Below are 14,876 nucleotides of genomic sequence, written 5' to 3'. Positions count from 1 at the left end.
TCTCGGCAAAAGCGCGACACTCGGCAGCCACGTCCATCTTTGCCGAGTGCCGGCTGTCAGGCACTCGGCAAAGATTTTATTTTTTTTAAAAAAAATTCTTTGCCGAGTGTCCCAGATCTGGCACTCGGCAAAGATTTAATTTTTTTGAAAAAATTTCTTTACCGAGTGTCCATGATCTGGCACTCGACAAATTTTTTTTTTGAAAAATACTTTGCCGAGTGCCCCTGGCACGGCACTCGGCAAAGATTTAATTTTTTTTTAAAATGTCTTTGCCGAGTGCCCTGTGAAGTCACTTGGCAAAGACGAAATTTAAAAAAAAATTCAAAACCCTCTTTGCCGAGTGCCTTATTCGTGGCACTCGGCAAAGACCCCCTTTGCCGAGTGCCATGCCCCGGCACTCGGCAAAGTTTTTTTTTGCCTCCAATTTTTTTGTGTAGCCCTTTTAAAGCACCAGGAACTCCTAGTTAGAATTTGAGGATTTTTTATGGCTTTTTGATATATTTAGTTTCTTTATTTCATTTACTTGAATTTTTTCAAAAAATATAATTTTGAACTGCACGTGGTACGAATAATAGAATTTAATGATTCAAAAAAATAAAAGTCATGTTACTGAGTGTAGTGTGAGGCCGTATCCAGGAACGGACCCGAAATTTTAGACATCTTGTTCACGAAACATGACCGTGAACTTGCGTGCGAATTGTTTTTAAATTCTATAAAAAGCAAATGAAGTCCAAAAATCATGAAACTTGTTGAGATGTCGTGATATCATATGTGGAGGCTATGATAAAATTTTTAGAAGATTTCGTGCACGTTGTCACGTACGATGCTTACAAACCAGGACATCTCCGCCCATGTCGTCTGCGCCGCGCGCCCCTACCCCCGGCGCCCGTTAGGTATGCCTTCTCTCTTGTTGTTGTCGTGGTAGTGATAGTTGTAGTAGTATTAGTTGTACTAGTAGTGCTAGTGGTAGTAGTAGTATTAGAAGTAGTGGTAGTAGTAGTACAACTAGAAGTAGTGGTAGTAGTAGAAGTAGTGGTAGTAGTAGTAGAACTAGTGGTAGTAGTTGTAGCAATAGTGGTGGTAGTAGTAGTAGAACTAGTGGTAGTAGTAGTAGTAGCAATAGTGGAAGTAGTAGTAGAAGCAGTGGTACTACTTGAATATATTCTTCTACATGGATTGACATCCAAATTACATGGCTTCTCTTGAGACATACGTGCTTGTCGGCCATCGTGCCGCTGTTTTTTGCAGGTTTTGGAAACCTCACCGTGTAGGGGAGGTTCTGCCGATTTTTTTTAAATGACAGTATTTTGTTCCATTTTTGTAGAGAAGAGCCCATCGGAGCCGAGTTGGAGTTCTCGTCGCCGTGCCGGTCTGCCTGCACCGCGCCGCCTCGCCACTGCACCGACCCAGCACGGCCCTGCTAGCCTGACTCCACCGCCACCCTAGGTATAACTCCTCTTTCCATATCATGGTCGTAGATTGCGTAACCTAGTTAGGCGTCTTCCGTTCGAAAGAGATACGGTAGGAGGTATGCAGATCTTTGCATATATATGACCGTATCTGTTTTGGATTGTCCACGTTTTTTGGATAGCCCGCGGATGCGTAGATGGGTTAGTTTCTATGGTCTGCTCCGGTCTGAGATAGAGTTTTGGCATCACCTCCATGTTGTTCTCTGGATACGCACTCTTCTTTGGCAGGACGTGTATCTGGAGAACAGCGGGGAGGTGCTGCCGAAATTCTATCTCGGATAGGAGTAGAGCATGGAAACTAACCTCATCTATGCATCCACGGGTGGGATTAGGACCTATTGTCACCTATTAGATAGTAGGAACACCATGTAGATGCAATTGATGGTTACATTACTCGCTGATACATATGTTAGAGGATGGATGGACAGGTGGTTAACGGAGGAGTACCTCAAGATGCACAGGGATGCCCGGGACCGTCGTTTGCAGATGCAAGGTCTAGCACACCATTAAGGCAGCCGCAGACTCACCGGATACAAACAAGCATGGGTACGCGAATTCATTTATCTATTATGACGCTCAGTTCTGCCTGATTTCAAATCATCGTGCTGTCTTTCTCCCAGTCGACGTCACATAGTGGCCATACTTGTTCGGACTTCCAAGCATGGTGTATGGCCCACAAGGGCAAGGCGATGTCCGACGTCTCCTTCAACCTAGAGGACCTGCCCGAGGCATACACGAACCCGAGCGTCCACTCCCGCATCAGTGAGTACACTGAGGTGGCGAGGTCACTCCATGGGTCAGACCACGATCCGAGCATGCAGGACTTCAATGGAGAGGTCGTCATGAGGGCGGGGCAAGGCAAGAAGCATGGGCGGTTCTGGCTTGGCAACGGCGTCATCGACACTACCTCTACTCCCTCTCTCTCCTAGATCCGAGCACGGACCACGAGCGAGAGCTCGGCAATTCGCACACGGCCGACCGCTGCACAGCACCGGGTCGACGCACTCGAGGTTATTTCTATTTTACTCGTCATACATTGATCTTTACACACCTTAATTAGCTTTGCATTACTGAAACATTGGAGTGAAATATTGCAGGCCCGGCTAGAACAAGAAATGAGGCAACGTCAGGAGCTGGAGGCTGGGCAACAGAGGATGGCGGCCCAGCTGGAGGCTGAGCGGGCCGAGTGGTAGGCCCAGGCGCAGAGGCTGACGGACATTATGGAGTTCCTACAAGGACTTGGGCAACGTGTGGGCTTCTCTCTACCACCTGGGCTGTTGGTTCCATCTCTGCCTCTGCGTCCTGTAGCTACAGCTACTACTGTGAGTATGAAAGTTTGTTAGTTTCCCTTGTGCTTTGCTTGTATGGCCTCTACCTTCCTAGATTAGCTATCGAAATAATCTTGTCTCACATGCAATCTTTTCTCCTTTGTGCAGTCTCCATCTGATGGTGGTTCGAATAATCCACCTTATGCACCTACGAATGATGGAGCTGGGCCTTCACCACAGTCGCCTTGGGCGAGATGAATGTATGTTGTATTTTTTTCATTTGTTGTTCACTTTGTGATATACTTGTGATGCACTTGTGGACTTTGATGGACTTGTGTATTTATTTAGATGGACTTGAGCACTTATTATTATATATGTGATATATATTGTGATGGATGTGATATGTGCGGATGGATGTGTGGATGGATGAGATATATATGTGATGGATGAGATATATATGTGATGAATGAGATATATATGTGATATATGTTTGTATGAATTTATTTGTCATGATGGAACGCAAAAAAAAATTGTAGTTTTGAGTCACTTTGTCGAGTGTTGCACTCGGCAAAGGACCCCTTTGCCGAGTGCAATGGTCACAGCACTCGACAAAGCTGGAAAAATTGGTGTCCAGAAAACCATTTTTCCAGCTTTGCCAAGTGCTGTGACTATGGCACTCGGCAAAGAATTTTTTTTTTAAAAAAAATCAAACTTTGCCGAGTGCCGGACAGAGGGCACACGGCAAAGAATTTTTTTTTTAAAAAAAATTAAACTTTGCCGAGTGCCGGACAGAGGGCACTCGGCAAAGAATTTTTTTTAAAAAAAAATTCAAACTTTGCCGAGTGCCGGGCAGAGGGCACTCGGCAAAGAAATTAAAAATAAAAATTCAAACTTTGCCGAGTGCCAGACAGAGGGCACTCAGCAAAGAAATTTAAAAAAAAATAAAAACTTTGCCGAGTGCCGGACAGGGGGCACTCGGCAAAGAATTTTTTTTAAAAAAAATAAAAAATCTTTGCCGAGTGTCTGCAGGTTGGCACTTGGCAAAGAAATTTCGTAAAAAAAATAAAAACTCTTTGCCGAGTGCCTGAAGGGTTGGCACTCGGCAAAGATTTTTTTTTAAAAAAAATCTTTGTCGAATGCCTACCGGGTTAGCATTCGGCAAAGTGACCGTCAACGGGACCGGCGCCGTGACGGTTGCTTTTCTTTGCCGAGTGTCCCCGAGGCACTCGGCAAAGCCTTTGCCGAGTGCCCAATAAAAGTCATTAGGCAAAGAGGGCTTTGCCGATCAATTTTTTGCCGTGTGTTCTTTGCCGAGTGTCGCACTTGGCAAAGGCTTTGCCGAGTGCAATCTAGCCGAACCTGAATCCAGAAGTGATAAGGGCAAACAGGGAAAACTTCACCCTAATTAATCACTCCTTGGTATGCACAATCATGTAATAAACGACATCTAAAGTTATAGGGAGTGAGTATATATACCCCTGGTGTCCGCGACGTACGCAAACGAATGTGGTCATTAGAAGACAGGCAGCCATGGTGCCTCATCATGGTTGGCGCTGGCGCGGCCGTCTCCCTACCGCGCTCGTGCTCCTCACCACCATCACCGTCGTCGCCAGCAGCTTGCTTGGTGGGTACGCCAGCGTGGAGACTTACACACCGGCCAGGACGCACTGCCCGGCGGAAGGCGGCAACTTCAACGCCGGCAGCATGTACCAGGCGAACATAGACGGCCTCCTCCACAGCCTCCGCGACGGCGCCACCACAAACGCCGGGTTCCTCAACACCACCTTCGGCGTTCCCAACGACGAGGTGTTCGGCGTCGCCATGTGCTTCGCCGACATCAGCTGGTCCGACTGCAAGAAGTGCCTTAACATGGCGCCTTCTTACATGATGAGCACGGCGTGTCCGAGCGGCCGGACCGGGGCGCTCCTGTACAACGAGTGCCTCCTCCTCTACTCCGACGAGTACTTCGCCTCGATGCAGACCGACACGGACCAATCTCCCTATGTGGTGTACGTTGAGGCATACGTCGGTGACATGGTGAGCATGAACAACACTCGGTGGAAGATGATGGACAGGCTCATCGCCGAAGCAGCCGCGTCGCCGCTCCGGTACGTCTTGGACAACAACGAGACGTACACGGACCCGACGACCGGTACTCGTGTGTACGGGATTGTGCAGTGCAGGAGGGACCTGACGACGGAGGAGTGTGTTGGTTTGATCTCCCAACCACAGTGGCCCAACGGCCACTTAGGCCTTGACCTCGCGCCCTGATCGGGGGTGCCCAGTCCATCTATGGCTGGCGGGCCCCTGTCACACTGCGCATTAAATAGAGGTGGGGTCGGCGGCTCTCAGTACGAGGTTCGCCTGAGCCGTACGCCCCACCTAGAAACCCTACTCCAATCTAACAGAGGGGCGCAGCCAGTGATAGGAAGCACCGCCGCCGCCACTGCACTACGCCACCACGGTCTTCACCGCTACTCCGACCGTCGCTGCCATGTGCAGATCTTCATCGACGTACCAGCGAAGGCAAGAAGCTCCTAAGACGGTCAGATGCTCCTACTCTCTCTCTGTCTCCTACTCCCGAAGGATTCTCTAAGTCACTAGTTATCCCAAATAGAAAAGAACTCACCCACTGGATCCGCTACTAGATGATCCAAAGAATACAACAATGGTACCAGAGACGGTTCTAGTATGTGGATCTTGTCAGGGGCTAGAAACCTAGAAAGGGGAGGGGTACCCATAACCCTAACCCTAACAGAAGGGAAAAGACATGGACGACGGTCCGAGGGAAGTCTTACCAGGGCTTCCCTGCCGCCGTCACTACCGCCTCACGCGGGATGGAGCACCCGCCGCTGGTTTGCTGACGCGTGGGAAGAGATGGATTAGATCTTTTCGGATCTGAACATACAGACTAGGGTGTTTTCACTAACCCTAACCCTAAATGGGTGATAGAAACAGAGGGCTCGGATTCAAGAAAATGACGAGATCCGAACCCTAACCCACTACAGACTCGGGGAAGAAGAAGAACAAAGTGAATCCCTAACCCTAGATCCAATCCCCATCCCCAAATCGGTCAAAACAGAGAAAAAGAAAAGCAAGGCCGGTGGCTTACCTCACCGCTGCCATCTCCGCCATCGTGTGGGAAAGACCGGACAGCGCCGGTGTTCGTCGCCGAGGTGCATCCGCGCGGGTACGGGTACAGGGTGCCGACACGGAGCCGCTTGACGGCGGCGCGCTCTCCCGACGGGGAGCGCGCTCGCCGGCAAGAGGGCCTGCGGTGGCGCCGTCTTCGTTTTCTCCTTCGACGTGGCTTGCTGTCACTCGTGTGCAGCGCGCTGCTGAGAGAGAGACGCGTGAGAGAGACGGGGAGAAAGAAATGAGCCTAGGGTTTAGAGGGAGGCCGGCTGCGGTGCGGTTTTGATCAGGCGATACGGCCGGACGGCCGTCGGATTTGATCCGACGGCGTGGAATGACCGGGCCACTCAGCGGCCTAGGCGGGATTGAGCTTTCCCGGCCCAGGCCCAGGTTGCGGCCTGGGCACGGGGAGGAAGGCACGCGCGTTGTGGTGGGCCGTGCGCTGCTGCTGCTTGCGGGCCACGCGCTGCTGTTGCATATGGGCCGAGCGCGTGAGCAGCTGGGCCGCGTGCACTGCTGCTGCTGGGCTTCGAGCTATACAGTGCTGGACCGGGCCAGAATGCACAGTGATGATTAAAAAAATGTTTTATTATTTTTCAGAAGCAAATTTTGATGATTTCATTCAAAGAATGATTTAAAATCTCTGATAATTATTGCACCAACGTGTTAGAATTTTCAGAGAGTAGAAAAGTACAGTAAAATGCTTCTGAAAAGTAGAAAAGAAATTTTGTCAATTTTCCGCTGCAAAGTTAAAGGTTTATTGTCTTCTAATTTGAAGAGCAGTTATAGTTATTCAGCAAATGATGAAAAGTTTATCCTCCAATTAAAAATTTTCCAGCTGGTTCTAATTTTTAATTGGAGGAATAGACGGTTGATAGTTAAGATAAATTATAATATTGTTATTTTCTGACCAATGTTGATGATAACAATATTATAAGTTTATTTATGAGTTTAAGTTGAAAGTTAAATTATGGTATTATTATTTTCTGACCAACGTTGATGATAACAATATTATAATTCTATGAGTTTTATGTTTAAAGTTTAAATCTCTGATGAATTTTGCATCAAAGTGACCAATTTTTCAGAGAAAAGATAAAGATCAAGGAATGCTCTTAAACTAGAGAAATGTAATTTTATGTTTCCGCTGCAATGAAGTTGATTGTCTTCTAATTAAATTCAAACCAACGGGAGAATTTAATTTTGAGGAGCAGTTCTATGTTTTATTCCATTTCTGCCCAACGGTGATGTGGAATTAATGTAGAAGAATGATGTTTTATTCTATTTCTGCCGAACGGTGATATAGAATAGAACATAAAGTTTTCAAAGTTTAATGAGCATTATTGTTGAATATTTTTCAGACAAAAGACCTCCATGCTTTCATTCTTGAAGGCAGTAAGAGAAATGAGCTGGGTACTTGTGACTCAGATGATGAAATGTCTAAGGGCAAGTTATGTATGAAAGAATACCATTGTTTAAGGGACTGTGTTCTCTTTAAAGAATGGCTTCAAAAGAAAAGAATTCTAGGATATTGATCCAAGAAAAGAGATAGATTAATGAGAGTCTTCATTGAGAAATGTCTTTTATGTACTCTCTGTGAAGAAGAATTTATTTTCAGTTTCACTTATGAGAGTTGTAAAAGTCATATAAATGTTTAATTTGACTAACATTGGATTACACATGTGTGTTAAAGAATATTCGGATTTATTTCTGAATTTGATGATTGAACACGAGCCAATCCTGGCAATTATGTCTGTTCAAGAGAACTATCTCGCATGGCGGGAAAAAGTTTGTGATAGTACCCGCATGGTGGGAAAAGTTTGAGAAAATACCCGCATGACGAGGTAAAGTTAGCATAGTACATATGTTAACCAATCCTGTAAGGCGGGAGAGTTTGGCATAGTACTTATCCTGCATGACGGGAGGAGGATGTGATGATTCATATGCTCTAAAGAAATATCCCGCACATGGAGAGAAGTTTGGGATAGCTCTTATGCTATTCTAGTATTTACCGTATACTCTGATTGTGTCATGGTCATAAGTACTCAATGAGTTTGAGTACAAAAGAAAGTTGCATGTGAACCAAGAGATAAGAAAGATATGCAAGTGTGACTTGCAGAAGTATTGATAATAATAGACTATGTTGAGTTTTGAAGTGTAATGAGGAAAATGTACTCCCATACGAATTTTGTTTGCATGATGTAATCATGTGGATGAAGTAAGTAATCAAAGTTTCCTCATTCACAAGAGTTCTGAATGTTTCGAAATTGTGGTAGAAAAGTTCATACCACATTTCGAGGGGGAGAAATGTAAGATTAAGAAAGATACTTCCCCATACTTCAGATAATGCAATGCATACTATGCATTGAAGGTAAAAGTGATCTATAAAAGATGAATGTGATCGTTGAGGGAGTAAGACGGTCATAATAGCGATACCCCTAAAGTAAAGAAATAGCTAAATTCCTAGACTTTTTATAGTTCCGATGGGAAGATAGCATAGTCAACTAGTATTTATACTAGATGACGCCATATGAGTTTTTAGCAGATTAAACCCAAAATAAGAAATTTGAAGATACACCATCTTTACAGAAGATGGAGTAATCTGGGGGAGCATGGTATGTAGATACCTAAAGCTTGAATAGAAGTGGGATTACATATCCACTACAGTGTTTTTAGAGCAACAAATTGCTTTATACATGCTGATGTTGTATGACATATACAACACCAGATGTTAGCTCTTAAAGAGGATGTATAAGTAAACAAGGATCTTGTGATACAGGAGGCTATAGAACAATTGCCTTTTGGCAATGAAGAGTAACAATAGCCCCATATGAAAGAAGTGCCACGAGGCCCTAGAAGGTCTCAAAGAATAAGAAAATCAAATATTTATGGTGACTAAGAAGTAAAAGTTAAGAAAGAAATTCAAATAGAGAGTGATTTCACCTCATTTGAAGAAGCCATGATAGGCGTTCACTCGTCTAAATGGCAAGAAGCAAAGGAACATAAAATGAAATCGATAAATACCAACGATATTTGGGACTTAGAAGAAATTCCTAATGGAGCCAAAACAGTAGGCTACAATGGGTCTACAAGACAAAGGTGACTCCAAAGGGAATATAGAAAGATATCGAAAGGGAATATGGAAAGCTATAAAGCGCCACTTGTGGTGAAATGATTTACATAAAGAGAAGGAATAGATTATAATGAACATGCAAGGATTCTTTAAGAATCATAATGGTATTAGTGGCACATTACGATTTACAGTTACATCAGAAGGATGTAAAGACACATTCCTCAACGGGGATTTGTATGGAAAAGTTTACATGTCATAACTCAAAAGGTTTTGTCATGGAAGGAAAAGAAAAGGGATGTTGTCTAAAGAAATCCATTTATGGATTAAAGCAAATTTCAAGACAGTGGTTCTTGAAGTTTGACAGTATAATAAGAAAGTTTGGGTTTTAAAGAGAATGTAGAGGACAATTGTATTTATGCAAAGTTTAAACATGGGAAATTTATTTTCCTAATCCTGCATGTGGGTAGCACCTTACTCGCTAGTAGTGGTGTTAATCTACTGTTGGAGAAGAAGCAGTTCTTGTCCTCAAGTTTCAATGAGAATGGTCTTGGTAAAGCATCATTCGTTCCAGGAATTGGAACTTACCGAGATAAAAGAAAAAAAGGGGTATTAGAACTGTCTCAAGTGTATACTTAGAGAAGATTCTAAAGAAATAAAGTATATATGTGAATAAACCTGCGCCTGTTCCTATAGTCAAGGGTAATAGTTTTTAGAACTTTCAGTGTTCCAATAATAAATGTGAGATCGATCAAATGGACGTCCTATATGCTTCAGCTGTTGGAAGCTTACTGAATGCTTATAAGCAAGAACTTACCCTGACACAATTTATGTATCCGAGATGTTTTTTGGCAGAAGTCCAGTCCAGATATAGATCACTGGAATGGAGTTGAGAATGTTTTGCAATTGTGCAAAGATTTATAGGCCTCATGGTAAGTGAGAAAGAATAAGTACTCTCAAATAGTTGTGGGTACAAAAGTTAAATTTTGGCGAGATGTTTAGTGAAACCCACATAGTAGCTAACACTCGCAGTTGGAGTTTTATTGTGGAAAAGCTCCAAAGAAACAGTTGTGGTGTCATCAAAGATGCATAACCATGGTATAGCTTGTTATGAGGCTTAAGGACAGGCGAAGTGGTTAAAAGAACTTACACCCGGAATTGATAATGGTATACAACAGCAATAACCATTTAAGAAGTTTGCTCCTATAACAACGGGTCAAGTGTGCTGCCAAACACATTGACGTTAAAGTTGTACGTTGTGAAGGAAAAAGTTCAGAATCATACTAAAAGTATTGAACATATAAGTAATAAGCAAGTGCTTGTGGATCCGCGTACAAAAGACTTACCACCCAGTGTGTTTGGAGAACACACAGTCGACATGGGTTTATGGTATAGCCTATGATTTCCGGACAATAAAGGGCCCAAAGTTAAAGAATCTGTTTCAAAACAGAGATGTGTATCGTAGCTGTTAAATCTATCGGCGATTGACCATGACGATGAAGCATGCTCTATGCACTAATCTGTGATGGAACAAATAAAAGTGAAAAGGATTAAAGTCAAAGTTTAAAGTTAAAATATGAGATGAGATCAAGGGGGAGAATGTTGGTTTGATCTCCCAACCACAGTGGCCCAACGGCCACTTGGGCCTTGACCTCGCGCCCTGATCGGGGGCGCCCAGTCCATCTATGGCTGGCGGGCCCCTGTCACACTGCGCATTAAATAGAGGTGGGGTCGGCGGCTCTCAGTACGAGGTTCGCCTGAGCCGTACGCCCCACCTAGAAACCCTACTCCGATCTAACAGAGGGGCGCAGCCAGTGACGGGAAGCACCGCCGCCGCCACTGCACTGCGCCACCACGGTCTTCACCGCTACTCCGACCGTCGCTGCCGTGTGCAGATCTTCATCGACGTACCAGCGAAGGCAGGGAGCTCCTAAGACGGTCAGATGCTCCTACTCTCTCTCTGTCTCCTACTCCCGAAGGATTCTCTAAGTCACTAGTTATCCCAAATAGAAAATAACTCACCCACTGGATCCGCTACTAGATGATCCAAAGAATACAACAGAGTGCACCAAGTGCCTCAATTACCATGTTCGGATTCTGCTGGATAACCATCCTAACAACACCGCTGCTTTTTTCAAGGGGTTCAGCTGCTTTGCCAGATACCACCCAGAGCCGATCGAGCTGATCATGGTGCCATCAAGTGCACCTGGTATGTTTATTTCTACCTATTATATTGGTATATATATCCCGTACGTTATAGTATTTCTTACTGTTGTTGTTGTTTTTGTTTATCTCCAAGACTGACCTAAGTTTCTTCTTTTATCAACACTTTCTCTCTCTATATACAGCGAGAGTGAGACAGAGACTACTGATTTAATTTTGTAATGTGTGCATATGTTGATCTATCAGAGGTTCCACCAAAGGACGACCCCAAGGCCAAGATGTCTCTGATCGTCGGCTTGGGTGTGGCTGCGTCTGCTAGTGCCACCTTCTTCTTGTTAACCCTTGCCATCTTGTTGTGCCTCCTCTTTGGCTGCATGCGGAAGGGAAGGTTTGCCATCGCCAATACGACAGACGAAGACATGGAAGGAAAATTCAGGAACGGAGCTGGACCAAAAGGATTCAGCTACGACGTGCTTGCCGCTGCCACTAGCAACTTCTCGGACGACCGGAAGCTCGGCGAAGGTGGTTTCGGTTCCGTGTACAAAGGTTTCCTCGACCAACTGAACATGTACGTCGCCATAAAACGGTCCAGGAGCTGCAGCGAGGGGAGGAAAGAGTACGCCTCCGAGGTGACTATCATCAGCCAACTGAGGCACCGCAACCTCGTGAAGCTCATCGGATGGTGCCATAGCCATGACCACCACCTCCTCGTCTATGAGTACATGCCCAACGGAAGCCTCGACAGTCACCTTTACAGTGCAGACAACATACTTTCTTGGCAGCGCAGGTCACCCCATTTTTACAGCTCGAATTCATGATCTTATATATATATGTGTCCAAGCTTTCACAACAAAAAGGAAGCAATTCTTCGTTCATACTAGCTGTCATATTAGCTGTATATGCTGTGCGTGTGCAGGTATGATATCGTCCTCGGGATCGGCTCCGCACTTCTGTACCTACACCAAGACTGTGAGCAAGGTGTGTTACACAGGGACATCAAGCCCAGCAACGTCATGCTGGACGCCGCCTTCAACGCCAAGCTTGGTGACTTCGGGCTGGCGAGGCTCGTCGACCATGGCCGCGGCGCGCACACCACTGAGCTGGCCGGTACCATGGGCTACATGGACCCGGACTGCATAAGCACGGGCAGGTTCAGCACTGAATCGGACATGTACAGCTTCGGCGTCCTCCTCCTCGAGGTCGCCTGCGGCCGGCGGCCCGTCGTGGTGGTGCAGGATGAGAATGAGAACACCGTCATCCATCTGGTGCGGCGGGTCTTGGAGATGCATGGCCGCGGTGAGGTCCTCAAGGCGGCAGACCCCCGGCTGGACGGCGACTTCTACGCGCGCCAGATGGAGCGCGTGCTGGTGGTAGGGCTTTGGTGCACGGCGCATGACCGGAGCCTGAGGCCGTCCATCTGGCAGGCTGTTAGAACGCTGCGGTTCGAGGCCTCGCTGCCGACAATCACCAACGGACACGAACCACCACCGGTTATTGGCCGGCTAGCCTCTGTCCCGTCGTCGGCTTTCATGTCCGAGGAAGACGATATGGCAACACGCAGCATGCATGCATCTTTAGGTCCAGGTCCACCAACTAATTACTATACTACGTAATCTTTATAAGTTGTACGAGAACTCAAGGTTTGAATGAGCCGGTTTATTGGTATACTCACCATGGAAAAAAATAGCGGGCTATAGCGGTATCGTGGAGCACTGGATCCGGAAGAATGAGATAGAAACGACTCGAGTCTCCCCTATGCCGCACGACTGTTTTCTTCCCGTCTTGATCTGTGAGTAGACTCGGTTTCGTAAGGGAGAAACGGTGTCTCCGTTTTTCTAATCTCTCTCCTCATTAATTGTATTGCCATGTGATTAAATTACTTAGTTGGCAGGATAATTAAAGCAGATAGAAACTACCATTAATACTCCATTAGAAATGCCCTTAGTTCTGCTGGTTTCGTGGATGTTATGGAAAAAGTGAAACAGTCGAGTGTTCGACGGGGATCCCCAAACGGGGTGGCGCAGACGGCTCAGCTGATCGTTGCCGAGGGAGAATCCTGGGTTGCTGCTGGCTACAATGCTAGCTCTGTCGATGCTACTGGCAATGGTCACGGCCTGAAACTCTGATAACGCTTCGGTCGCCAACATTTAGAGATGTATTCGCTTACTAGATTCTGCTAGCAGTGCTAGGACTTTTCTGTTTTCGTGTGAAGCCGGCAACTCGCCGAGAATTTCACACAAAGTTCTAAAAAACTATCCCTCTTAAAGCTGAAGCATATGCTCTGCGAGATGGTCTTCTGTTGGCAGGTCAGATAGGTTGCCAAAGACTCATTTTTCAATCAGATTGTTTGGTAGTGGTGGAGATTATGAAGGTGGGAGGCAACTCAATTGGTGTTGTAGCTGCTATCTACGAGGAATGTTCCTTCTTACGTCGTGGGTTCTCTAATGTCAAGTTCGATCATTGTCCAAGGGAGGCCAATAATGTAGCGCATAATTTAGCTTGTAACTCGGAAAGATCCTTACCCATTCTTTGGGAACAGGATCCTCCAGATTTTCTTTTGGCGCAATTAGCGGATGATGTAACTATTATTTGAAATTAATAAAGTTGTCACGATGGCTTCCCTCAAAAAAATCTATCCCTCTTAAAGCACGTTCTCGGGAAAAAAAAAAACTATACTAATAAGGAGGCAGAAGTGGTGGGCTGGAAATTAGTTTCCCTCTGGGTTTGTGTGGCCGTACGTGACGACACAAACAATCCATGCCGCCGCACAATTCAAGCTGCTGGGCTGTGGATTCCCACCGTGCTCCTTGTCGTCGTGCATGCCAGCTTCCATGGAAGTTGGAACTGGTCTCCGATCCTCGATGTTGCCGTCCGTATGTAATGGTGTGGATTGGAGCTCATTAATTCTCATGAAATAATAATCCATCACAACAGAAGCATGAGCCCTGAGTGGGATTCCCATCGATCTCTGAACTCTGATTCCACCAAGTTCATAGCAAGCTTGAAGAAGCATCACTGGTGCCTGCGCGTGGACGATGTCACAGTGGATGGCAGCACCGCCAGCGGCCTGTTAGATAATCTTCTACATCCCTTGTGTGAATGCACAACAGGTGAAGGCGGCGTCGAAAAAGGCTCCCTGCTGTTGCACTGTAGCAGCTGCAGAGGCAGGCGCCGAATCACTACCGTAAACAGTAACTTTGCCGAGAGCCCGATGCTCTCGGCAAAGACGATCTGACGCTCGGCAAACTATTTACCGAGAGCAGCTCTCGGCAAAGAGCCGTCGGCAAAACATCTACCGGCAAAGGATTCTTTACCGAGAGCCCCTTTCGGCAAAACATTTACCGAGAGTAATGTAAAGGCTCTCGGCAACAATAGCTCTCGGCAAACTGGCGCGCAATAGTAACGGCCAGACGGTAGGTAACGGTGTGAGGGGCTTCTTTGCCGAGAGCGACCGTCGGCAAAGAACTTCTTTGCCGAGAGCGACCGTCGGCAAAGAATTGTAAAAAAAAAGATGTGCGGCCGAGGTGGTTTTCAAAAAAAAAAAAGGTTTGGCGAGAGTCGACCACCAAGCTCTCGGCAAATAGGAAGATTTACCGAGAGCTAGGCTCTCGGCAAAGAGGCATATTCAAGGGTTCAGTACATCGAGGATGAACGAAGGTTTGCCGAGAGCCGACCACCAAGCTCTCGGCAAAGAGGAATATTTGCCGAGAGCCTAGCTCTCGGCAAAGAGTCCAGAGAGCTTTTTCTTATTTTGTTTATATTTCCAGCTTCAAC

At 46.0% G+C, this 14,876-nt stretch overlaps 2 protein-coding genes across 2 annotated transcripts; both read left to right on the top strand.

The window, feature by feature from the left end:
• The first annotated feature begins 4,267 nt into the window (after nt 1-4,267).
• On the top strand, nt 4,268-5,008 carry LOC136543102 (cysteine-rich repeat secretory protein 4-like). The gene has a single exon (XM_066535654.1). The coding sequence runs from the start codon at nt 4,268-4,270 to the stop codon at nt 5,006-5,008; it is 741 nt and encodes a 246-aa protein (XP_066391751.1).
• Nucleotides 5,009-12,115: 7,107 nt separating this feature from the next.
• Nucleotides 12,116-12,715, top strand: LOC136543100 (L-type lectin-domain containing receptor kinase IX.1-like). Its single transcript, XM_066535653.1, has one exon. The coding sequence runs from the start codon at nt 12,116-12,118 to the stop codon at nt 12,713-12,715; it is 600 nt and encodes a 199-aa protein (XP_066391750.1).
• Nucleotides 12,716-14,876: the final 2,161 nt, after the last annotated feature.

The sequence above is a fragment of the Miscanthus floridulus genome, chromosome 3, assembly GCF_019320115.1.
Source record: "Miscanthus floridulus cultivar M001 chromosome 3, ASM1932011v1, whole genome shotgun sequence".
In the NCBI taxonomy this organism is placed as follows: domain Eukaryota; kingdom Viridiplantae; phylum Streptophyta; class Magnoliopsida; order Poales; family Poaceae; genus Miscanthus; species Miscanthus floridulus.
This window is presented reverse-complemented; position numbering and strand designations above follow the sequence as displayed.

What these genes read in the sequence shown, in the direction of transcription:
- LOC136543102 (XM_066535654.1), top strand. Translation starts at nt 4,268, where the DNA reads ATGGTGCCTCATCATGGTTGGCGCTGGCGCGGCCGTCTCCCTACCGCG.
- LOC136543100 (XM_066535653.1), top strand. Translation starts at nt 12,116, where the DNA reads ATGCTGGACGCCGCCTTCAACGCCAAGCTTGGTGACTTCGGGCTGGCG.